The following is a 26,284-nucleotide window of genomic DNA, read 5'->3' on the forward strand; positions in this document are numbered from 1 at the left end:
TTTGTGGTTTCATGAGAATCCCTGTCAATTAATTTTTGCTTGTAAGCCAAAACTAAAATAACTGAATAAGTATATCCTGCTTAAGCAATCTTACTTCTGAAATTTCTATTCTTCAGTCTGTTATAAATCTGCTGAGTAACAGACCCAGGAATGATGTGCTCATTTGTCATCTCCTCAGAGAGGATTTCCTGATGATACCTCTACAATAACCCTGACCCTTTATTTCTATATCCCATTAATCTTTCTTCTCTTCACCACACTTCTAATATTTTCTGAAATGATGTTATTTGTGAATTTTTCACTGGTTTATATTTTGCCTGCCCTATTTGAAAGTAAACTTTTCAAGGGCAGAGACACTACTCAGTCATTGCTATATTACCAGTAACTGTAATGTGAATCGCACATAAATGGTCAAAAATATTTGTTGACTAAATGAATTTGTAATGCCACTTACCCCTGATGAGAAAGCAGAGAAATAGGGGCCAGTGGAATGACTTTAATAGAGGAAAAGGACAGAGTAAGGCATAATTGTGATAAGGATGTTATTTTACAAGAGAACATGCTGAAAACCATAGACCACATGTTGAGAAGCACTCATTTATCCCCCTTATCAATCGGTAAATAAGAGTGTTTTGAACAAGTAGAAGAATTCTGTAAGGAATTACTTCTTACTATAAGAGATGTCTGAAATAGACAGCTCTCTATGTGGACTAATGGATCAAAATGACGTACAGCAGAGTGTTGAGGATTGACGCAAACGGAGTTACTCCAATGCCTCCAGCCACGCAGAGGCTAACCTCATAGTTCAGTGATTCTTCAAATGGACTTCCAAAGGGACCATCAATATATAGCCTGTGGAGGAGGCAGACAAGGGTGGAAAAAAAATGAAAGTGAGTTAAATTAAGTTTCTATAATATGTGGCAAGTATGCTAAATCTAGTGTCTAAGCTTTGTAATAGCCCAGGCCTCATTTCATTGTTTCCCTTAGCAATAAGTCTAAAGGAACAAAAAGTGTTGTTTATGAACTACGAATATAAAAACAAGTACATCGGTTTCAATGCATTCCTATTTTGAGGGAAATATTACTTAACGTGAAGGGAAATGTAGATAGGACCAGGATGGTGAGCCAAGGACTAGTTAAAGCTTTGATTTATTTTATTACTATATACTGGACTAAATTAAAATATCTTGTTTGATTGTGTGTAAATTCAATAATGCTATTCTCCATGGTAAAGTCAGTAGCAAAAATATTTCTTGAAACCTTTACCATGTAAACAGAAAAGAAGCTGACCCTGTTCCTCTTCTTGCTCTGGCCAGGTTTATTAGTATAGAGCCTACAACAATCTCAAAGGAATCTCTCATTACTTTGTATATTCAAATATGTGTGTGTGTGTGTGTGTGTGCGCATGTGTATGTCTCTGTGTATGAAATCCCGCTTAACTACAATGAAACTTGTTAACTGCTCACTCAATATTCATCCTTCCATTCTCTTATTTTTTTAAATTGACATATAGTTGATTTACAATGCTCTGTTAGTTTGTGTGTTTGTGTGTATAGCAGTGATTCAGTTATACATATACACATATCTATACTTTTTTGGATTATTTCCCTTTATAGGTTATTGTACATATTGTACAATACTGATTAGAGTTCCCTGGGCTATATAGTATAGGTTCTTGTTCATTATCTATTTTATATACAGCAGTGTGTATGTATTATTCTAAATTCCTAATCTGTACTTCCTCCCCCGTCTTTGGTAATCATAAGTTTGTTTTTTATGTCTGTGAGTCTGTTTCTGTTTTGTAAATAAGTACATTTGTATCATTTTTTTTAGACTCCACATATAAGCATTATTATATAATATTTGTCTTTCTCATTTTGCTTTAGCGTGATAATCTCTAGGTCCATACACATTGCTGGAAATGGCATGATTTCATTCTTTTATGGCTGAGTAACATTCCATTGTATGTGTATATGCTGCTGCTGCTAAGTCGACTCTGTGCGACCGCATAGACGGCAGCCCAACAGGCTCCTCTGTCCCTGGGATTCTCCAGGCAAGAACACTGGAGTGGGTTGCCATTTCCTTCTCCAATGCATGAAAGTGAAAAGTGAAAAGTGAAAGTGAAGTCGCTCAGTCGTGTCCGACTCTTAGCGACCCCGTGGACTGCAGCCTACCAGGCTCTTCCGTCCATGGGATTCTCCAGGCAAAGTACTGGAGTGGGGTGTCATTGATATTACATATATATATACCACTTCTTCTTTATCCATTTATCTGTTGATGGACATTTAGGTGTTATTATTGCTTAATAACAAAACATACATGTTATTCAGGGAAGCAAAGTGCTCAGCTAAAATATTACACATCCAAGACTGACTTGCATCAATTCTGGCTGCGTGACTATGTTCAGCCTAATGTGATTTAAATGTAAGTGCAATTAGAAAACCCGCAGCACTGTTTACAGTAGCCAAGACATGGAAGCAATCTAAATGTCCACTGACAGAGGAATGGATAAAGAAGACACAGTACATACAGACAATGGGGTATTACTCAGCCATTAAAAATAAGGAAATGCCATTTGCAGCAACACAGACAGACCCAGAGATTGTCATACTGAGTGAAGTAAGTCAGACAGAGAAGGAAAAATATTGTACAGCATCCCTATACCTGGAATCTAAAAAGAAATGATACAAATGAACTTATTTATAAAACAGACTTAAAGAATGAGCTTATGGTTGCCAGGGGGGAAGAACAGCGGGAAGGGATACTTAGGGAGTTTGAAAACAACATGTACACACTGCTACATTTAAAATGGATAACAAACAAGGACCAGTGAACTCCGCTCAGTGTTATGTGGCAGCCTGGATGGGAGCGGGGTTTGGGAGAGAGCGGATACATCTACATGCATGGCTGAGTTCCTTTGCTGTCCACCTTAAACTATCACAAGATTGTTAATCAGCTATACTCCAATAAAAAATAAAAAGTTAAAAAAATACCAATCACTCCATCCCTTCTTTTTTTTTTTTTTTCCTATTGAAATGTCCAGGTGGCAATTTCAATTTCAATAAAATAACTGCTGTGTTCCTATAACCTCGTAACTAAGACCTATAAACCAGTTAACCAAAATTTCTATAAATGGATTTTAGTGTAACGATAAAAAGAGGTATTTGCAGATGCAAAACAAAGAAAAATTGGAAGGCTCCTTGAAGGAAGCTGTCTTGCTGGAAAGTTGCATCTCTTTATCTCTGTCCCTTTCTTTCCTCCTTCTTGGTACCTGAATACGTGTTGACTTGATGACCTAAATTTATCTTTGATGACTGTAAAATTGCCATACTATGGACTGCTTAGTTCTAGATACCTTTATGTTTAAAAAACCACATATATATAAAACACTGCCATTTTAAAGCTTCTTTCTTAGTAAAAATAAATTTCTTAAAAAATAATAATTGTCCAAAAAAGCAAATTTGTGTAGTCAGCCTAATGATATAAATATCTTTATTGTTAATACTGTTAATCTCTCTCATTACTGTGGGGGGTTTCAGCCAAGAACCTAGATAGGTAAAGAAAAATTACTTTTCATTCTCAACACTTCTTAAAAGGTATAACAAAGGACATTTTATTTGACTAACAAAGAACAGAGTAAGGAATCATGAAGTTACCTCTTTCCTACTTATCTGCTTTCCAGCCCACACACACACCCTCCCCGCACCCTAAATAACTACTCTCTGATATTCTGAAATAACTTTGGGCAAGAAGACAAGAACGTGGGGTTCTAGTCATTCACTAGCATTGGTATCCCAGGCAAGTTACTTATCCTACCTCTGATTTCCTTCATCCAAAAAAAAAAAAGAAAAGAAACAAGTACCAATTAGATGTGACATGGAAAAAGCCTACTAAGAATTGTACAGGGCCGCAAATATCAGACATGCTTTAATTTAATGGCATCAGCGAGTGCCTCCAGAATACCATCAAGCCCTTGGAGAGTCCAGCATCAACACAAGAAATGAACTAAGTTCAGTGTGAGATGAGAGATGCATGTAGGAATTTGATCTGAAGGAGATTAAATAAATGGGGGGAAATTAATGTGCTCTTATGTAATTCAACATATAATAAAGGAAGGTTTACTCTGAGTAAGGCACAGGTACTATCTGCTGCAGCAAAAAAAAGAAATTAAAAAAAAGGAGAAAAAACAGAAAGAGATTAGGAACTGAGTAATCACAACTTCAGTCTTTAAAAAGGTTATAAAGAGGGAAGTGGTTAAGACAAAAACATACACAAGAAGGAAATACAACACAATTTTAGAAGCGTGTTATATAGCCATATTGCATACATTCAATGCTTTGTATTTTTCACTATAATGCTATACCTGTAACATTTTGTGATGTGAGTACAGTATTATCATCTCCATTCAATAAATGAGGCACTTGGGACCACAAGGGGCCATGACCAGTCTGAAGTTTCATGCCTCCTAGATGGAATATTTGGATGGGGATGGGGGATAGGGTGTGAGGGAGATGAAAAAGTGAAGAAAGATGGGCCGTATCTAGTTTGTAAAGAGAACCTGTTAGGTTGTGCAACTCAGATCTAAATACAACTTTCCACTTGGAAATAAGAGGTACTTCAGTGACAGTCATGGGTCATACGAGAGAATTTTCTGGAACTAACCCTGCCTGTGTCCAAGGAGAAACGGAGGTGTACCACTGCCACCCAGCTGCTTTGTTTGAGCAGCCTGTGCTCCATCAGGCAGGGGCTAAACGTGAAAAAACAAACAGACACTCTCTCAATGAGTGTGTGAAGCAAAGGGTGTCGCCCAGCATCCAGTTCTCCAAGAACCAAGCCATTAGCCACTGCAGCTGCTGACGATGGTACACCCTGAAAGGAGCTCGGGGTCAAGAAAAGATGACGTGCACTGCGCTCTGGGAAAACAGGCAAAAAGAAAAAAAAATCTTTCATATATAGGTATAAATATTTCAGGAGAAATTTTTATGAACCTGGATTCTTGCATCTTTCTACACTAGAAAAAGCACTAAAATCATTCATTGGTATATCTGTTCCTCAGACCTAATGGCAAGCTTCTACTGAGATGTGTGCTCGATTACACCAACCTCTTCATCAAAATCACGTGTATGCTGGTCTCCACCCCTAGCTCTTTGAAATCGTTTCTCAAAGCTACCTTAAAGGCTCTTTGCTGGGCTGCTTTCCTCACTAAGGTACTGAATTAAGTCAATTCCCAGCTCTTATGTTGTACGATTTCTGTTTTTTTCCCCAGTTGACACCAGCCTTTGCAGGGATATGAAAAAGAGTCTGTTTTTCTCAGCAAAAGTGATCTGGGGTCGAATTTTGGAATTGTTCAGGGGTGTTTAAGTTTTATAGCCATGCACTTACAAGTTAAAAAAAAAAAAACAAACTATTATTATGGAAATTCCAGCAAGGGATGAGGATGGGGGTGGGGAGGCTGAATAGTTTTGTTGTTATGATTCTGAAATGCGCTGTCCCCAGTTTCTCTGTGAACATAAAATTACTGTTTAATTGCACATTTTGAAATGTGCAAGTTTCTTAGTAACTAAAATTTCACATTAGAGAATAGATTGAATATTGGAAATATATTCAATAAAGATATTTTATGTGATGTGCTAGCCTAAAACATAAAAGACCTTGTGACTATTAGCTGTGCCCAAAGAAAGAGAAGGCTGAGAGGACAGTATATAAGGGTAAAAGTAAATATATATTTTTTCTTAATAGGCATTAGGTAGATGATAACACTGAACAACTTTATAGCACCTTGAAGGTTATGAAACACATCTCTATCAAGCTCCGGTTTGATCTCAGATCAATCCTGAGTTTGGCAAAAATGGGCATTCCTCCATATATTCTCTTTCGGTTGTTGTCAAAGGAAATGTTATTTTTTAATGAAATTTCAGAGTATAACAAGGCTCTGGGACAGTGAGGTTTCTATAAGAGAATAGCTATATTTGAAGTCACCCTGAGTATTTAACTTATATGCAGAGTACATTATGAGAAACGCTGGACTGGAAGAAACACAAGCTGGAATCAAGATTGCCGGGAGAAATATCAATAACTTCAGATATGCAGATGACACTACCCTTATGGCAGAAAGTGAAGAGGAACAAAAAAGCCTCTTGATGAAAGTGAAAGAGGAGAGTGTAAAAGTTGGCTTAAAGCTCAGCATTCAGAAAACGAAGATCATGGCATCTGGTCCCATCACTTCATGGGAAATAGATGGGGAAACAGTGGAAACGGTGTCAGACTTTATTTTTTGGGGCTCCAAAATCACTGCAGATGGTGACTGTAGCCATGAAATTAAAAGACACTTATTCCTTGGAAGGAAAGTTATGACCAACCTAGATAGCATATTCAAAAGCAGAGAGATTACTTTACCAACAAAGGTCCATCTAGTCAAGGCTATGGTTTTTCCTGTGGTCATGTATGGATGTGAGAGTTGGACTGTGAAGAAAGCTGAGCACTGAAGAATTGATGCTTTTGAACTGTGGTGTTGGAGAAGACTCTTGAGAGTCCCCTGGACTGCAAGGAGATTCAACCAGTCTATCCTAAAGGAGACCAATTCTGGGTGTTCTTTGGAAGGACTGCAAGGAGATCCAACCAGTCCATCCTAAAGGAGACCAGTCCTTGGTTCTTTGGAAGGACTCCAATACTTTGGCCACCTCATGTGAAGAGTTGACTCACTGGAAAAGACTCTGATGCTGGGAGGGATTGGGGGCAGGAGGAGAAGGGGACGACAGAGGATGAGATGGCTGGATGGCGTCTCCGACTCGATGGACAAGAGTTTGGGTGAACTCCAGGAGTTGGTGATGGACAGGGAGGCCTGGTGTGCTGCCATTCATGGGGTCGCAAAGAGTCAGACACAACTGAGTGACTGAACCGAACTGAACTGATCTTTGAAGTAAATTAGACATCCCAAGGCTTATTCTTCTAACCAAAATAAATGTATAGGCCTGATCTTTCTGCTTATGTAAAGATGCTGCAGTGTAAAACCAACACCCTTTTCCTTGACTTTTCTGATATCAGTAAAGCTATGTAACTGGCACAGAGCTGCCTGTGTTAGATGAATTATTTGTCATTATTATATAGGAGTTAAATGGTATTATTCTATTTCACTGAGTAGGAAGCTGAGGTTCTAGAAGTTTAAATATTTCCTCAAGGATACACACTTAATAAGCGGTTTACATCTACCACCAGAATAAACTCCATCTCTGTTTATGAAATCCAACAAACTATACTATCTTCCTAAAAGGGACTTTATTCTAATTCTTTCAACCACAGAAATAATCAACTGAACTTTTTTCTATAGATATTAGCTCTCTTTATGCCTGAAAACATTTTTACCTTAAAGTCTACTATATCTGAAACATCATTTCTTTGGTTAGAATGTCTCTGCTGTATTCTTTACCTTCTTCAGCTTTTCAGCCTGTCTTTATCTTCATGTTCTGAGTGGAGCTCTTGCAAACAGCTTATCAGCCCCTTTCATTTTCTCATTTCAGTCTGACGGTCTCTCCCTTTGAACTGTTGAATTTGGTTCAACAATGTTGAATTACCCGCCACACTACCGCCTTGAACTGTTTGTCTAACTTTTGGTTTCTTCTCCTCTCTTTTCTTTCCTTGTTTACTTTTATGTTAAGTGTTGGCCTCTGCTTTTACTTTTCTGTAAGTAAAAAATTACTTTTCCTAGAGTGAATTTATTTTTATTTTGTTGCTTGGGATTTATTGATAGCCCCAAATTTGAACTAACATTTCTTAAAATATTACATCTCCTTTCACTATCTCTTTTTTTATCTTTTAAACCTCTAATGTAAGGTGAACTTCTCACTCCATCTCCCACATCTCAACCTTTCTTTCATATTCCCCATATATTTGTCTCTGTGTGCTGCATTATGGATAATTATTTCAGTTCTATTTGCCAGTTCTCCATGGCTGTAATAAACTGCTCAAGTTTGTGATATTGTTATCTCTCACTTCTAGAAGTTCTATTGGCTCTTTTTCAAAAATGTCTTGAGAAATTTGATTGTCCTTTGTCTCAATCATTAGTTTATTTTTTATGGAGGAGAAAGAAAGAGTGGCTTTATTACTTTCCCAGGCAAAGGCGGAACACAGTAGGTTAGTGCAGGAAGAACTGTGCCCCTCAATTATTCTTTGAATACTCTTTTATTCTTTAGACATATTAAACATTTGCTTCATACTTTTTAAATAGACAACTTTACTAACAACTACTCATGCTGATTCATTTCCACATCTTCTAAAAATATGAGCTCCTTGGTGCCTCATGTATAGGAATCCTTTGAAGATTAAAATGTATCCCCCCAAAAGAGGATTTTCATTTTCCTCTTCCTGAATCTGGAATCAGTTTAAACTAAATTTTTGTCTGTTTTCATTGGGCTATGCACATATTATGAACTCACTGTTCTAACCCAAGTGAGATGGAGCTTGTGTTTATTAAGTATCAGGGGAGATTTATTTTCCAGTTCCTCTCAGAATCAAGGACAAAATAAGTCAATTGTCTTCACTACCTCTTTCTGCAGAGCCAACTATCTAACCTCTACTTTATTCACTGAACATATTTTACTTGAGGAGTCTGGACCATTTGCAGGAATCTCTGACCTGCCCTCCAACCCAATTCAGAACCCACACATTAGCTCTTGTCTACCACATGCATGGCCTAACCTTTGAGGGATAAGCTATGAGTTACAGCATTCACTTCACTTATTCATCTAGATAGGATATTCTTTGTGGCTTATTACCACAAGCAATTATTTTTATCTCCTACAATATCAAACATGTATTAAAGTTATTAATGTGTTGTGTGCTTAGATTTGTAGGCTTTCTATATACTGGTCAGATTATTATTGAGCATAAAGTATGTTATATAATGTTTATTTTTTACTCTTAAATTCAAACATACATATACATAAGGAGCCTCCCAGGTGGCGCTGGTGGTCAAGAACACGCCTGCCAATGCAGGAGACATAAGAGATGTGGGTTGGATCCCTGGGTCAGGAAGATCCCCTGGAGAAGGAAATGGCAACCCACTCCAGTACTCTTGCCTGGAGAATGCTATGAACAGAGGAATATGGGAGGCTACAGTCCATGGGGTTACAAAGAGTCACACAGGCCTGAAGTGACTTAGCATGCATGCATATACATAAACGTATAGCTGGATCACTGCTGATAGACTTAGTTCTTGTAGAAAGTTAAGGAGAATTTTTTTTTGCTCTTTGTTTTTTGTACTGGCTAATGTAGCCTTGATCTGCTAATATGTGACTTGAAATGCTTATTAATATGAGGAAATTAGTTTCAATAATATAAAATAAAAGCTGCCAAACTCTTCAAACTGTCCACATACTAGGCAGTTACCTGGAAGCATGAATTATGAGCTGACAGTTCCTAGTGAATTTTGAAGTAAAGCACCTAACCAAATTTCACACCCCAGTCCAATGTATCTTTAAACCCAGCTGCAAGCCATATTAAAATAAAATTACTTCTGAAAGCTGTTGGAGAGAATACATTCAGCTAAAATCAATACTTTAAGATTGAATTTAGATCTTTAGACTTGAATACTACATCAGCCTTTCCAACAAAGAGTGCTATTTTAAAATTTATACTTAATATGAACTGTTATTTATTAAGATGATAGTGAATCTTTTTACTTTTCTGTCCACTTACATGCCTTTAGGCTTAAATATTTTGCAATTTCTTTTTCTCAAACAAATCATCCCATCCTTTTTCTAGCTCTCCTCTTTTTTTCCATATGGCAACTTTATCTTTCTGCTGAAAGCAAGGTGTACAGCAGGTCTTTATCTTAATTGCTGGCTAATTTTAGTTTCAATAAACTTTTAAACCTCAAATTTATTTGTGCTGTATTTTGCTTTGCCACTTCTTTTCTATTAGTGTAGAAAGCTCAATCCAGTTAAGAAGTAGACCATGGTTTCCATCATTATTATACATGTTGTCTTCACAGCCAAAAAAAAAAAAAAAATGAGAGTAGAACAGAAAATATGGGACAGATAATCATTATAAAATAATTGTATAAACTGTAATTCAAAGTAAATTAACTAAAATCTCAAGTTCAGTAAATTACTGTTGGTCTAGAATAAGACAATAAAATAGAGTAAAGGATCTTTCAAGAGATTCACATAAAACATAAGGGTACAAAAAATTGAAAGTTAAAGAATAAAGACATAAGAGGGAAATGTATTCAAAAGCAAAATATTTGTAGTTAACATTTAGTTCAGATGAAACAGACTTTAAGGAAAAAAACCATTGCAGATATGGTGTTATTAATCACTGATAACTCAGCTGGGTGGAGAGGGCCTTCACATTTTCTTTTGCTATCAAAGACAGGTGACCACGAGGAGAGAGGCTTCCTTATTCTCCTCTCTTCTTTTCTGTTCAGTAAGCAGAGCACTTCTCTCTTCCCTGGTCACAGCTATGATAAAATTCGATCTTGAAAGGAATGAAAAGCCCTTCTTTAGCCTTTGACTAATACGTGGTATGTTTCCATTAAAAGTGTGGTTCTTGGGCCAAAAGTATCAATTCTACATGAGACCTTGGTAGAAACAGACTCAGATCCAGCTTCGGACTTGCTGAATCAGAATCTGTGTTTTATTAGGGCTCCCGGGTGGTTTGTAAGCACATTAAGGTCTGAGATGCATTGCTGTTATGCTTCCCTGGCGGCTCAGATGATAAAGAATCTGCCCACAATGCAGAAGACATGGGTTTGATCCCTAGGATGGGAAGGGAATGGATACCAACTCCAGTATTCTGCTTGGAGAATTCCATAGACAGAGGAGCCTGACAGGCTACAGTACGTGGGGTCACAAGAGCCAAACGCGACTGAGTGACTAAGCACACACAGTGCATCTTTCCAGAGAACTCCATTAATGTTGATAATAAAGTGGGATTTTTCCATCTAATTTTCTTTTGTATTCTGTGAATCTTCTTTGAGACTTTGTAGAAAGTGATGAATTCGTTCTTTCAAGACCTGGAGAGTAATGTCTGCTATCTGAATGTGAATCTTCCCCAAAATTGAATGGTTAATAGAGAATACAAATAAAATCCAACATAATTCACATTAGCATTACCAGGAGCAGAGAATAACTGTTCTAGAAAAATAAGCACTAAATACCAACAGAAAAAAATGTGGGTGAAAAGGAAGATAGGCAAATAGCGTTACATATATATCACCGTAGACTCTGAAATGAAACCAAAACAAAACGATGAACACAGAACTATGTTTAAAAATAAAATCCAAGAAAGAAGTCAGAAATACCATCAATAAAGTCTCAGCCTATAAAGTTAGACAGCCTTTGGGAATTAAGTGTAATATCATCATATTTTGTGAGTATATGGATTTTAATGTTTGGCTCATCTTCCTCTGCCATCATTTTTCTCTTCCTCAGATGATCTGGAATACAGAATCCCAAAATGTAAAATTTCAGTGGGGGACCCAATTTACCAGCTGCAACATTTTTCAGACAGAAAAAAAAAAATAATCACTGTCCCATAAGTTTCTTTTTTTTTTTTTTCCATGTTTACATACAGATGTAAAGCTGTTTTCTTATTTTGTCATTGATTTTTTTTTTTTGTGGTCTTTTTTTTTTTTTTTTTGAGACATGCTGTATGCTTTTATTTTTCTATCACTCTATTTTCTATGTTTACTCTTTGATTGTAGAAGCTTTCAATAAACAGGAGGAAAATTTTATTGGGTTGGCCAAAATGTTTGGGGTTTTTCATAGGCTGTTACAGAAAAACCTGAACAAAATTTTGGCTAACCCAATATAAGTAGGATAAATAGGTATAACAAAGTACTGTGCACAAAAGTGCTTTGAAAACAACAAAACACCACAAAATAAAACATATTTTTATAAATATAGCTAGCCTTATTGTCTAGGAATCAGCATGCTTCCTCCTTGGGTTTTACTACTAACTCAAAAACCCAGGAAAACCAGGATGCTACAAAATTTTGGCTAACCCAATATAAGTAGGATAAATAGGTATAACAAAGTACTGTGCACAAAAGTGCTTTGAAAACAACAAAACACCACAAAATAAAACATATTTTTATAAATATAGCTAGCCTTATTGTCTAGGAATCAGCATGTTTCCTCCTTGGGTTTTACTACTAACTCAAAAACCCAGGAAAAGCAGGATGCTGTGTTAAAATAGTTTATTTAGCTCAGTTGTTATCTCCAGTTGCTGGCGTACAATAGGCACCAACAATTTTTGGTTGAAAGAAGTACTGAAAGAACAACACATGCTCCACATGGTTACTTGCCTTTAACTTTAGAGCCTTAATACACTTGCGACCCCTTCACTAGAAGGGAGAATGCTTACCGCAGGGTAAAATTCTCTGTTCTCAAAACTTTCACAGCAATTTCTTTCAGTACAGAGATTTCAACAGCAAAAATTAGTCTTTTAAAATCTGAGTAGGAGGGAAAATGCAGCCTAAAAGACTTATTAAAAAAAAACTTAAGGAAGTGAATAAAACTTGTTTAATATATAGCATTATAGTAAATTAGAATGTAGGCGCTAAATCAAGTTTAAATCATAGCTACACCAGCTAGTGGCTGCAACCTTCAGCAAGTCACCTATCACTTGGTAACTCAGTTACACTCTTTGTAAACAGAAGGTGATATGAATAATACATGCCTCACTGATTATTATAAGGCTTAAATGGGGTAATTCAGGTAAGGTAAAGACCATTGCTTGTCTGCCCTTTATCCGTTTTCCTGTCCTCATTCCCAATTTTTGGTGGTGTTACTGTAATGCATCCACTTAAGACAAAAATGACTATATTAATAATTCCCACCTTTTCTTACAAAGACATAGGATCCACTTTAGGCTAATAGGATGTAACATGTTTGAGGCTGGGGTCCTGAAAAGTTCCTTGGAAAGGAGGACACTGACTCAACTTGCCTATATTTTTCATGCTTTTCTTTCTCTGTCTGGAAAGAGAATATGATGGCGGAAGCTGAATGAAGCATCTTACAATCAAGAGAAGGAAAGGGGACAGGAGTTGCAGACACCTGAGATGTAATATGCTGACTCAATCAATATAAGCCACCACTTATCTTTTTTTCTCAGTTTTTTTGTTTCTTTTCTGGCCTCACCGCTCAGCTTGTGGGATTTTAGTTCCCCAACCAGGGACTGAAACTGGGCCCTCAGCAGGGAGAATGTGGAGTCCTAACCACTGGACCATGAGGGATTTCCCTAAGCCACCAGTTATCTTGGTACATGTTGTCACATGAGAAAAATAAGCCCCCATCATTTTAGCTATATTTTTATTTTATGTAGTTGAATGTAAATATACTTGACAAAAGTTTTAACATGGTGCCTGGACATAGTAAGCATGTGATAAATATTACATATTATCATTAATAATAAAAATCTATAATTTATATCCATTTAATGCTGATGCAAATGTACATTTTGGAAAATAATTTTCCTTTTTATCTTCATCTGATTAGCTTTTACTTTAAAAGTTATTCTAATTTAGAAAAAGTCAATAACTATCTGAGACCCTTACTTCTTGAAACCTAAAATAAGGTATCATAATAATAGATACTCCTCATTGAACATTTATTTGGAATTTTGCAGGCCAGAATACCAGAGTGGGTAGCCTTTCCCTTCTGCAGGGGATCTTCCCAACCCAGGGATCGAATCCAGGTCTCCCACATTGCAGGAGGGTTCTTTACCAGCTTAGCCACAAGAGAAGCCCAAGAATACTGGAGTGGGTAGCCTATTCCATCTCTAGCGGATCTTCCTGACCCAGGAATTGAACCCGGGTCTCCTGTATTGCAGGCAGATTCTTTACCAACTGAGCTATGAGGGAAGCCCTTCCTTTAATTCAGGGCCTATCTAAATGTTCTATATATACCTTCACTCCTAATCCACATCACAACTTTCACAGGAAGGTATAATCTCCCTTTTACTAGAGAGGGAACCAAAACTCAAAAATCTTGAGCAATTTCCTCAAGCCCACACATCTATTAAAAGAAAGATTGTCACTCAATCTCACTCCTGAGCATATACGTGGAAAAAGACATAGTCTGAAAGGATACATGCTCCCTAGTGTTCATTCATTCTTCACAATAGCCAAGACATGGAAGCAACCTAAATGTCCATCAACAGAGGAATGGATAAAGAATACGTGGTACATGTATAAATGGAATACTACTCAGCCACTAAAAAGAAACTAATAATGCCACTTGCAGCAACATGAATGGACCTGGAGATTGTCATACTGTGTGAAATAAGTCAGACAGAGAAAGAGAAATATCATATGACATCCCTTATATGTGGAATCTAAGCAAGAAACAATCGAACTTATTTACAAAACAGAAACAGAATCAAGACTTAGAGAATGAATATATGGTTGCTGAGGCTAAGGGATAATTAGGGAGTTTGGGATGGACATGTATACACTGCTATATTTAAAATAAATAACCAACAAGGACATATTGTGTAGCACTGAGAATTCTACTCAATGTTATGTGGCCACCTGGATGCGAGGGGAGTTTGTAGATGTACAGCTGAGTCCATTTGTTGGCCACCTGAAACTCTCACAGCATTGTTAATCTGCTATACTCTAATATAGAATAATAAGTTTTAATTAGAAACTTAAAAAATTATCTATCAACATTTTTCTTAATAACATTTTTAAACAAAAAAAAGGAAGATTATTATTAAATTTCTGGTAAGACTGCCTCCAAAGCTCATCTTCTTAATGATTGCATATTAATGATTACAATCAATTTTAAATTATTTTGATTAGGGAGAAGACATAAAGTGTTAGTCGCTTGGTCGTGTTTGATTCTTTGAGACCCCCTGGACTGTGGCCCAGGCTCCTCAGTCCATGGAATTCTCCAGGCAAGTATACTGGATTGGGTTACCATTCCCTTCTCCAGGGAATCTTCCTGACCCAGGGAACATAAAAGCAAAATAAAATATGAAAAGGGCACATTGTGTCGAGGAACTCCTGGAAAATCCTGCTTTGCGGGATAGAAGAGTTTGGAGCCATCCCTCCTATGACCATTTTTTTTCTGGGGAAATGATGAATGTGATTAACTACTTCCCTAAAGAGGATAGGTGTCGATTTAGAGCATTCATTCCCAGGAAGTAATCGTATCAATAAAAACAACAAGAAGTGGGAGGGAGGGAGTTAAAAAATTTGAGAAGGTCCTTGGAATCTTTCTATCTTTCTCTAATGGTCCTCAAATGTTAGTTTGCATCAGAAATTTTTGAAGGGCTTGCTAAAATAGAGTGCTGGACTCCACACCCAGATTTCCTGGGTCAATAAGTCTGGGGTGAAATCTGAGAATCTGTATTTCTAACAATAGCCCAGGTTACATTGATGGTGCTAGTAAAGCAGGTAAGGATACAGAGTGAGCTGGTGCAGGTGGGAATTTTAAATATGGTGACCTGGGCAGACCCTTAACATTTAAGTGAAGGCTTGGTAGGAGGTGGTGGGTGGTCACCCACGTTGTTTAGACATTAGGAACAGCTTAAGGAAGAAAATTTCACCAGTAGGTGAAAGAAATCACCCGAGGGCTAAGGAATCTCTGTAACTAATGAGTGATGAATACTAATGCAATCTCATACATAAATAAAAGCAACATTTTTTGAAAAACTGCTTTGATTGATATGTTTCTTGGAGTTCTGAATTATACAAGCAAGGTTTTCCAAACAGAAAAATTAATTAATTGAACGGCTCCAAGGAGAAAAATTCTTTGGCAAGGAATTCCCATAAAACAAGCATATTATCAAAATTATATGACTATAAACATTAAGAATTGATTAAATTTTTAACTGCTTTTAAACTATTCATTTACACTGTAGGTTCACAAGGAAAAAAGGAGAAGTGGGCAGCAGAGGATGAGATAGTTAGATAGCATCATTGACTCAACGAACATGAATTTGAGCAAACTCCAGTTTGGGACAGGGAATGCTGGAGTGCTGCAGTCTGTGGAGTTAAAAAGAGTCGGACACAACTCAGAGACTGAACAACAACAAATAGGTCATAAACTGGTCTTAAAATCATGGTTTAACTCTGATAACTCTGCCAATACTGTTGAGGAGTTACATATACATCACCTTATGCAAAAAGGACTTTCCTGTTGGCTCAGATGGTAAAGAATCTGCCTGCACTGCAGGAGACCCAGGTTCGATTCCTAGGCCAGGAAGATCCCCCGGAGAAGGAAATGGCAACCCACTCCAGTATTCTTGCCTGGAGAATCCCATGGACAAAGGAGCCTGGTGGGCTACCATCCTTGGAGTCGCAATGAGTGGGACACAACTGAGCAGCTGATACTTTCACTGCATGCAAAAGGGAGGCTGTTTCTATCCAAGGGTATTAAGATAGGATTCTAAGATTTTTAACAAAGGAAGAACTTCAGGCCACTTTCTCTCTCAACTGATAGACAATTTCTGCGTAAAACAGGAACAGGGCTTCCCAGGTGGCGCAGTGGTAAAGAATCCGCCTGCGAATGCAGGAGATGCAGCAGACAAGGGTTTGCTCCCTGGTCTGGGAAGATTCCACACACTGTGAAGCAACGAGGCCCTGAGCCAGAGCACCGCAACTACGGAGCCCAGGCTCCAGGGCCCCTGCTTGGCAAGAAGACAGCGTCACCAAGAGGAGCCAGCGCACCGCAAGTGGAGCACAACCCCCGCTCCTACAACCGGAGAAAAGCCAGAGCAGCAACGAAGGCCCAGCACAACCACAAACAAACAGATGCACAAACTATTAAAAACAAACAAAAACCTGAAAACAACTGAAGCCTGAGGAGACGTCTGACAGCTGAGAACGCAGAATGAGGCAGAACAAAGAAAGCAAAGAACCCTCACAGGCACGAGAAGGAGACTCCAGGGTACTTCATCTCCCAGAAAGTGTTTACTTCCTCAGCCTGCTCAAGATTTCAGCTGCCTGACGTCCCAGCGACAGCTGATCTTGGCTCTGTCCTTGAACCAGTCTGACTGTAGTCTAGAATGAGTTCCTCTCACTCAACACTGAGGCATCCTTATTCCTGTCCATTTGTCTTGCATGAATAGAGTTCCTTGACTTATCAAATGTCTGAGTGGAGTCTTTACAATTGCAGCAGTGCCTCACTTCCTGTAGAATTTTTTTTTTTTTGAGGTCCACGTGTTTTTGCAGTCTTGATGGCAACGTTTTTACTTGTGAATTCTTGCCCAGGGGCTGGGATCTACTATCTAGGGATAGCTTATGTCCAACAATGTGCTTACCTAGATTTAAAAATATTCAAGAATTAAGAATCCTTATTGCTGCATTCTAGAAATATCAATAACTTCAGATATGCAGATGACACCACCCTTATGGCAGAAAGTGAAGAGGAACTAAAAAGCCTCTTGATGAAAGTGAAAGAGGAGAGTGAAAAAGTTGGCTTAAAGCTCAACATTCAGAAAACGAAGACCATGGCATCTGGTCCCATCACCATGAGAAATAGGTGGGGAAACAATGGAAACAGTGTCAGACTTTATTTTGGGGGGCTCCAAAATCACTGCAGATGGTGACTGCAGCCATGAAATTAAAAGACGCTTACTCCTTGGAAGGAAAGTTATGACCAACCTAGATAGCATATTCAAAAGCAGAGACATTGCTTTGCCAACAAAGGTCCGTCTAGTCAAGGCTATGGTTTTTCCAGTGGTCATGTATGGATGTAAGAGTTGGACTGTGAAGAAAGCTGAGCACTGAAGAATTGATGGTTTTGAACTGTGGTGTTGGAGAAGACTCTTGAGAGTCCCTTGAACTGCAAGGAGATCCAACCAGTCCATTCTAAAGGAGATCAGTCCTGGGTGTTCATTGGAAGGACTGATGCTAAAGCTGAAACTCCAATACTTTGGCCACCTGATGTGAAGAGTTGACTCATTGGAAAAGACTCTGATGCTGGGAGGGATTGGGGGCAGGAGGAGAAGGGGACGACAGAGGATGAGATGGCTGGATGGCATCACCGACTCCATGGACATGAGTTTGAGTAAACTCCAGGAGTTGGTGATGGAGAGGGAGGCCTGGCGTGCTGCGATTCATGGGGCTGCTGAGTGGGACATGACTGAGCAACTGAACTGAACGTTCTAGCTAGAATATCACTTTTTTGTTTTTTTTTTACATCCTCTGCCAGTCAGGTGTTGTAATATCATTTCTATATAAAAGAAAAAAACTAAGTTTAAAGATGAAAAAATGAAAGACAATAATTCTTTAACATTATGGATATTATGAAGAATATTATGAATAGATGTGATATGGTCTTCCTTTTTAATCACTCTATAAACAGTTCTCATCACCCAGAACCAACATTGTTGGGCAAAGCAGGTCAGTTCTGGCAGGATCTAGACTGGAATGAAGACAATAAAGCAGACCATGGGGTAGAACCTCTTCCCTCTGCCCTGAGGTGAGGCATAGATTTGGGAAAAGGTAGAGTAGAGCTGGGAATGAGGATAGTGGGAATTCACATTTGAAAAAGGTCAGGTATTTTATGTCCTTTTATTGAACAAAGTTTTACAAAGTAGGATTACACTAAGTGCTGTGCATTCCTCAAAGCAACATTAGAAGGAAGTACTTAAGTATCTGTATCAATATCTCCATATAAATCTATCTATATATTAATAAACACCTACCCATCTAACCCGAGTTCCTGACACAGAGCTCCTAAAACTCGTGTACTTCTGGATACCAGGAGAATCTTTTATCCTAGAACCTCGTCTTTAACTCTAATTCTTGACACAGGGCTCCTAAGACCTTTGTAATTTCCTCAATGATAGGTGCATCTGACACAGAGTTCCTATGTCCTGGCTCTATTTCCTGCTTCTAGGAATGTCTCTGGTTCTCAGGAGACAACTCTTGGTAGCCTCCAGGATGTGGCTGGTCACCAGAAACACCAGGCCAGGATTAGAAACTTAAAACTTCCAGCTCCACCCCGCTATTCTCTGGAGAGTGGAGAGGAGCTGGGAGTGAACTTACTAGCTGATCGTGCCTCTGTGACAACATCTCCACAAAGAGGGCTTTAGAGAGTGCCCAGCTTGGTGAACACATCTCCATGCCAAGGGGGCATGCATCCCAACTCTATGGGAGCAGAATCTCTATACTCAGGATACTCCCAGACCTCACTCATTTGCTGCTTATATCCATCTGGCTTTTTCACCTGCTTTTTCATATCCTTTATTACACAATAAATCCATACATCTTTCCCTAAGTTCTGTGAGCAAAGGACCCCCAAGGAGGGGGTCATGGGAACCCTGATTTACAGCTAATTTGGGGAGAAGATGCAAGTAACCTGGGGACTTATTACTTGTGACTGGCATTTGAAATGGGGGTGAGCAATCTTACTGGACTGAGCCCTTAATCGGTAGGCTCTGCAACCAACTCTGGTTAGTGTCAGAAATGAATTGAATTGCCAGGCACCAGGCTGATACGGAAGAACTGGTTGGTGTGGGAAAAAGTCGCAGACATCTGGTGTCAGAAGGATTGTGTGTGAGAGTAAAAGAGAAACAGTTTTTCCTACAGTGACAGTATTGTATGAGAAAGAGAGGGGAAAAGTCATGCTCAGAGAGACCTGCCACTTGTCATTAGTCAAAGGGACAGTAAGACAGGACGTGGTGCAAGAGAAAGAGCTTGAATTCCTTCCCTGAAGTCCTTCTTCCCTCACCTCCCTCACTCTTTCCATCTTCTTCCCACCTCTTCTTTGTATCCCAGTCTGCTGACTGTGCCTGCTCAATTCTCAGACATCTATCGGCTTTTCTCCATTACTATACGACACCACTGATCCTTTATCACCTCCCTACTGAATTTGAAATATCATCTCTCAACGAACCACCCACTTTCATGGTTCCATATGCTGTTATGCTCTTTGTTCAAGCCAAAAAGCCTCTTCATCTGGTTTCCATAGCACTTCTTGAGATTTCACTCAAAGGGAAAATTAAACTTTACATGAATTATCTAGACAGGAAAGTACTTTATCTTCTCTCATTGAATTTTGTGTACTTCTCTATCATTTATAGGACTTAATATATTGCTATCATTAATTTCTCCACTAAACTCTGATTCTGCTTTCCTCCCACTGGACTCCAGGTTCCTCAGAACTATTTACTACATCCTAATCACTTTTGTGTTTTCAGTAATTCTGAGTGCTTCTGATGCACGTAATTTTTCAATAAATATTTGAAGAATGGAGACATGAACTGTTGAATAAATGAGAGGCAGTATAACACAACTAGTTATAATTAGGGGGCAGGCAGACCTGGGTTTGAGATCCAGCTTTGCTGTGTGACTTTGGGCAAATCACTTAACCCCTATAAGTTTTAGTCCCTTAAGCTGTAAACTCTGTATAATTGGGGAAATGATCCCACTTACCTCACAGGGGGATGGTAAAGATTAAATGAAATAATGCATATAAAACTCATAACACAATCTTGGCAAGTAGAAAGCATTAAATGTTGTTATTTTTATTATGAATGAGCATAACTTAGTTCAGGTGACAAAAATATTACAGATGTGCAGACTGAACAAAAATTACTCAAGAGGGAGAGAGGGTCTCTGGAAGAAGAGGAAGTCAAAACTTCCTTTGGGAAGAAAAAGGAAGGCAACTTGGAGAATAGATGACATCCAGAAAGGTCATCTGAAGCTCTGCAATTTAGCTATATTACTCAATATCACCATTTTAAGCCATTTATAAGCAGCCCATTGGAAATGACATTCGGTTAGGAGATTGCTTTCATTGTCCAAATAATCAAAGTTGTCCTTTGGTGGCAAACCATGCCAAAAAGAAAGAGCTTTGAATTTTGTCGTAAATAATATTCCCCTCTCTAAGCACTTATGACATTAAGCAATCCAGAGGATTTGATATTTATGAGAACCAAACAGAGATATGCAATATTTAATTCCTATTTTTTCACCATATTTTTATATATATTATGATTAAAGTTTCAGAGCCATTGAAATATGTTTTGCTAGCCTAACTGTCAAAATGGCTGCAGGTCATTTACGAATAAAATTCTGCCTAATGTCCTCAACCATTCTACATGCTCAGCTGCATTTGCAAGGACAAGAATATTTATAGCTATCCTCTATTCTAAATATATTATAAACCTAGATCCGTAAAGTTAATAACAGTGATGCCAGCTAAGAAATGTGCAACCAAACTTAAGCTTCATTATCTTCATTTCTTCCCTCTAAACTATGAATCAACATTTATTTTGAGTATGCATTCATTTCCTTCTTGTCACTCGTCTATGTCTGACACATCTATCCTACTCTGAGAATTTTCATGGTGCAATGTCTTCTCTGACATTCTGAAGAGAATGGATGTGTCTAGCTTTGGCAATGAGTCAAATTCGAGTTCATGAACGTAAGAACGTGATCAATTAGCATTGTTATATTTTAGAACAATGGTCTCCAGCATCATTGTAGGTAATGTGTGTTTTTTTTAAGTGACTTTCCCTTAGAAAACACATGTATACAGACATTTCAAGAACTAGTTAGTTCTCTCCATGATTTTTTTTTCTCTTAAATAAAGGACACCCTTTTCCATGTTTTATTATCCATTAGGTGTCTCTTGACAAGATGTTTAAATTACAGGGCCATTATACTCACTAGAGACCCATCCCCCCAATCCAAACTACACAGTCCCTTTATCAGTCTATATTAACCAATGCAAAGTGAGTCTCACTCAAAGTAGTCAGCTACATTATCCTCTGTAAATATCTCTCTGTGACTCCACATAATATAAGGCAAGCAGGTAACTTCTTAACCCATATTTTAGCTCTTAAAACGTATCTCTCACTAATGGAGTCTATATGCAATGAGTCAGTAAAAGAATCAAAAAAATCATACTGTAAATAGGTATACTTCACTGTGAATAAAAGCAAGAAATACTAATGGTTTGATTAAACTTACAGCATTCGAGAAATTTTTCTTTGACACAAATTACAAACTCCTTGATTTTAGTTATCTTCAATAATGAATAATGAGAGCATATTTGAGAGTGAGCATAAATGAGAGAACAAATGACAGTATTAAAAACCAAGAATAATGCAAAATTAGTTTAAATTAGGCCTAGACATACACAGATTCCCTGCCCACTTGTATTTACTAACTGGCTCTTACCACAACTTTCTCATCTTCTACCCCAACATTCTTCATACTTTTTAAAAAGTCTTTATTACATTTCTTTCAATTTTGCTTCTGCTTTATTTACATTTAGGTTTTTTGGCCACGAAGCACGTAGGATCTTAGTTCCCCAAACAGGGATCAAACCTGCACCCGCCGCGTTGGAAGGTGAATTCTTAACCACTGGACCGCTAGGGAAGTCCACATCCCACCTCCTTTACATGGGTATTGCTCACATGTCCAGAGTTTTCGTTCCTATGCCCTTGTCTGGACCAACTCTAAACACCCTAGGACAGCACAAACTGAATCATATTGTTCCTTCTGTGTCCTCCAGCACTTGCTAGGATTCGGCCAAAGGAGACATTAAATCTGATCACCTATGGGAAGATGAAAATGCTTAATATTCTGTAACTTAAAATAAATGAATTGTATTTAATACAAATTTTATATGTTTATTATTCAGGTGCAGAAACCTCTTATTAGCAGGTTTTCATTGATAGTTCAGAAAAAAGAAACTCATAAAGACATTAAGTGGTCAGCTAAGCAGTATCTCAACTGGAATTCCATCGCCTCCACTAGCTTTGTTTGTAGAGACGCTTCCTAAAGTCCACTTGACTTTGCATTCCAGGATGTCTGGCTCTAGGTGAATAATCACACTATCGTGGTTATCTGGGTCATGAAGATTTTTTTTTGTATAGTTCTTCTGTGTATTCTCGCCACCTCTTCTTAATATCTTCTGTTTTTATTAGGTCCATACCATTTCTGTCCTTTATTGTGCCCATCTTTGTACGAAATGTTCCCTTGGGATCTCTAATTTTCTTGAAGAGATCTCTAGTCTTTCCCATTACATTGTTTTCCTCTATTTCTTTCCACTGATCACTGAGGAAGGTTTTCTTATCTCTCCTTGTTATTATAATGGAACTCTGCATTCAAATGGATATATCTTTTCTTTTCTCCTTTGCCTTTTGCTTCTCTTCTTTCCTCAGCTATTTGTAAGACCTCCTCAGACAACCATTTTGCCTTTTTGCATTTCATCTTCTTAGGGATGGTCTTGATCCCTGACTCCTGTACAATGTCACAAACCTCCACCCATAGTTCTTCAGGCACTCTGTCTACCAGATCTAATCCCTTAAATCTATTTGTTACTTCCAAGGTTTAATAGAAAGGGATTTGATTTAGGTTATAACTGAACGGTCTACTGGTTTTCCCTACTTTCTTCAATTTAAGTCTGAAATTGGCAATAAGGAATTCATGATCTGAGCCACAGTCAGCTCCTGGTCTTCTTTTTGCTGACTGTATAAAGCTTCTGAATCTTTGACTGCAAATAATATAATCAATCTGATTTCAGTATTGACCATCTGGTGATGTCCATGTGAAGATGTCTCTTGTGTTGTTGGAAAGAGAGTGTTTGCTATGATCAGTGCGTTCTCTTGGCAAAACTCTGTTAGCCTTTGACCTGCTTTGTTTTGTATTCCAAGGACAAATTTGCCTGTTACTCCAGGTATCTCTTGACTTCTTACTTTTGCATTCCAGTCCCCTACAATGAAAAGGACATCTTTTTGGGGTGTTAATTCCAGAAGGTCTTGTAGGTCTTCATAGAACCATTCAACTTCAGCTTCTTCAGCATTACTGTTGGGGCACAGACGTGGATTATGGTGATATTGTTGGGAAGATCCCCTGGAGAAGGGAAAGGCTACCACTCCAGTACTGTGGCCTAGAGAATTTCATGGGCTGTATATAGTCCATGGGGCGCAAAGAGTTGGACACAAGTGAGCGAATTTCACTTTCACTTTCACTGTGATATTGAATGGTTTGCCTTGGAAATGAACAGAGATCATCCTGTCATTTTTGAGATTGCATCCAACTACTGCATTTTGGACTCTTTTGTTGACTATGATGGCTACTTCACAAAGCTAGTGGAGGTGATGGAATTCCAGTGGAGCTATTTCAAATCCTAAAACATGATGCTGTGAAAGTGCTGCACTCAATATGCCAGCAAATCTGGAAGAATCAGCAGTGGCCACAGGACTGGAAAAGGTCAATTTTCATTCCGGTCAATTTTTATTCCAATCCCAAACAAAGGCAATGCCAAAGAATGCTCAAACTACTGCACAATTGCACTCATCTCACACGCGAGTAAAGTAATGCTCAAAATTCTCCAAGTCAGGCTTCAACAGTACGTGAACCATGAACTTCCAGATGTTCTAGTTGGTTTTAGAAAAGGCAGAGAAACCAGAGATCAAATTGCCAACATCCGTTGGATCATAGAAAAAGCAAGAGAGTTCCAGAAAAATATCTATTTCTGCTTTATTGACTATGCCAAAGTCTTTGACTGTGTGGATCACAACAAAGTGTGAAAAATTCTGAAAGAGATGGGAATACCAGACCACTTGACCTGCCTCCTGAGAAATCTGTATGCAGGTCAAGAAGCAACAGTTAAAACTGGACATGGAAGAACAGACTGGTTCCAAATCTGGAAAGGAGTACATCAGAGCTGTATATTGTCACCCTGCTTATTTAACTTATATGCAGAATCCATCATGAGAAGCTCTGGGCTGGATGAAGCACAAGCTGGAATCAAGATTGCTGGGAGAAATATCAATAACCTCAGATATGCAGATGACACCATCCTTATGGAAGAAAGCAAAGAAGAACTAAACAGCCACTTGATGAAAGTGAAAGAGGAGAGTGAAAAGTTGGCTTAAACTCAACTTTCAGAAAACTAAGATCATGGCATCTGGTCCCATCACTTCATGGCAAATAGATGGGGAAACAATGGAAACAGTGACAGACTTTTTTGGGGGGGGCTCCAAAATCACTGCAGATGGTGACTGCAGCCATGAGACTGAAAGATGCTTGCTCCTTGGAAGAAAAGGTATGACCAAACTAGACAGCATATTAAAAAGCAGAGATATTATTTTGCTGACAAAGGTAGTTTAGTCAAACCTATGGTTTTTCCACTAGTTGGACTATAAAAAAAGCTGAGCACTGAAGAACTGATGCTTTTGAACTTGGTGTTAGAGAAGACTCTTGAGAGTCCCTTGGACTGCAAAGATATCCAACCAGTCCATCCGAAAGGAAATCAGTCCTGAATATTCATTGGAAGGACTGATGTTGAAGCTAAAACACCAATAATTTGGCCACCTGATGCAAAGAAGTGACTCACTGGAAAAGACCCTGACGTTGGGAAAGATTGAAGGCGGGAAGAGAGGGGGGACAACAGAGGAGGAGATGGTTGGTTGCAATCACCGACTCGTTGGACATGAGTTTGTAGGACCCGAGAGTTGGTGATGGGCAGGAAGCCTGGCATGCTGCAGTCCACTGGGTCGCAAAGAGTTGGACATGTCTGAACTACTGAACTGAACTGAAGAAGTACCTCACATCAGCATCTAGCAGTAATTTAGAAATCCTGACCAAATTGTACTTCTCTAAATATTAATGAGGCTGGGTTGATGAAAGCATCTTGACATCAAAGCTATCCTGGAAAACAAATGAACAATCTATTTCCTACAGTATTTGAAAACATATAAATCTAGGTAATTTTATATGCAATTTTAAACAACTGCAGCTAATTTGCAGTATTTACTATGTGTCAAGCTCAGTTCAAAATATTTTTTCATTACTTCATTTGATCTTTGTACCATGCTTGAATGGTAAATATGTTTATGTTCCTCCTTTCACATAGGTGGAACTGAGGCACAGAGATACAGGTCACCCAGGCCACCAAGTTGGCAGGTAAAGCACTCTGAGTCTGCATGCTTAAATGCTGTAATATGGTGTGTGTGGCATCAATGGATGATTTTATTCTTTTAATCTACAGATTTCACAAAGAATATCTACTCCAAGGGTGAGACACTGATAAAGGACTGTCTCATGATATCTGTTAAACAGTAGCCTGGATCACATCACTGTCAGAAAAGTAATCTAAGAACAAGCAAGATGCATGTAAAATGATACAGCTGAGGACACCTACGGAAACAGCTGCAGTCAGATTACCCGCTGAGAACACACTGTGAGCCCCCTCTTTAAACAATGGCATCAGGCAGACAGTAAGCCTAAGAGGCAGCAAAACAAGCATCACTGGTCTTTGCAAATGGTAGCTGTGGGCAAAAATAGGGATGGACGTGCGTGGACCTCCTC

General features: G+C 38.4%; 1 protein-coding gene across 3 annotated transcripts in view; it reads right to left on the reverse strand.

Moving 5' to 3' along the window:
• NOX4 (NADPH oxidase 4) overlaps window positions 1–26,284 on the reverse strand; it is a 181,419-nt gene that overhangs the window by 26,436 nt on the left and 128,699 nt on the right. For all 3 annotated transcript variants that reach the window (XM_027532138.1, XM_027532140.1, XM_027532139.1), the window contains one exon: window positions 733–852. In XM_027532138.1, the coding sequence (XP_027387939.1) occupies window positions 733–852 (120 nt within the window). The remainder of the gene's footprint in view (window positions 1–732; window positions 853–26,284) is intronic.

This window comes from Bos indicus x Bos taurus, chromosome 29, assembly GCF_003369695.1.
Source record: "Bos indicus x Bos taurus breed Angus x Brahman F1 hybrid chromosome 29, Bos_hybrid_MaternalHap_v2.0, whole genome shotgun sequence".
NCBI classification, from domain to species: domain Eukaryota; kingdom Metazoa; phylum Chordata; class Mammalia; order Artiodactyla; family Bovidae; genus Bos; species Bos indicus x Bos taurus.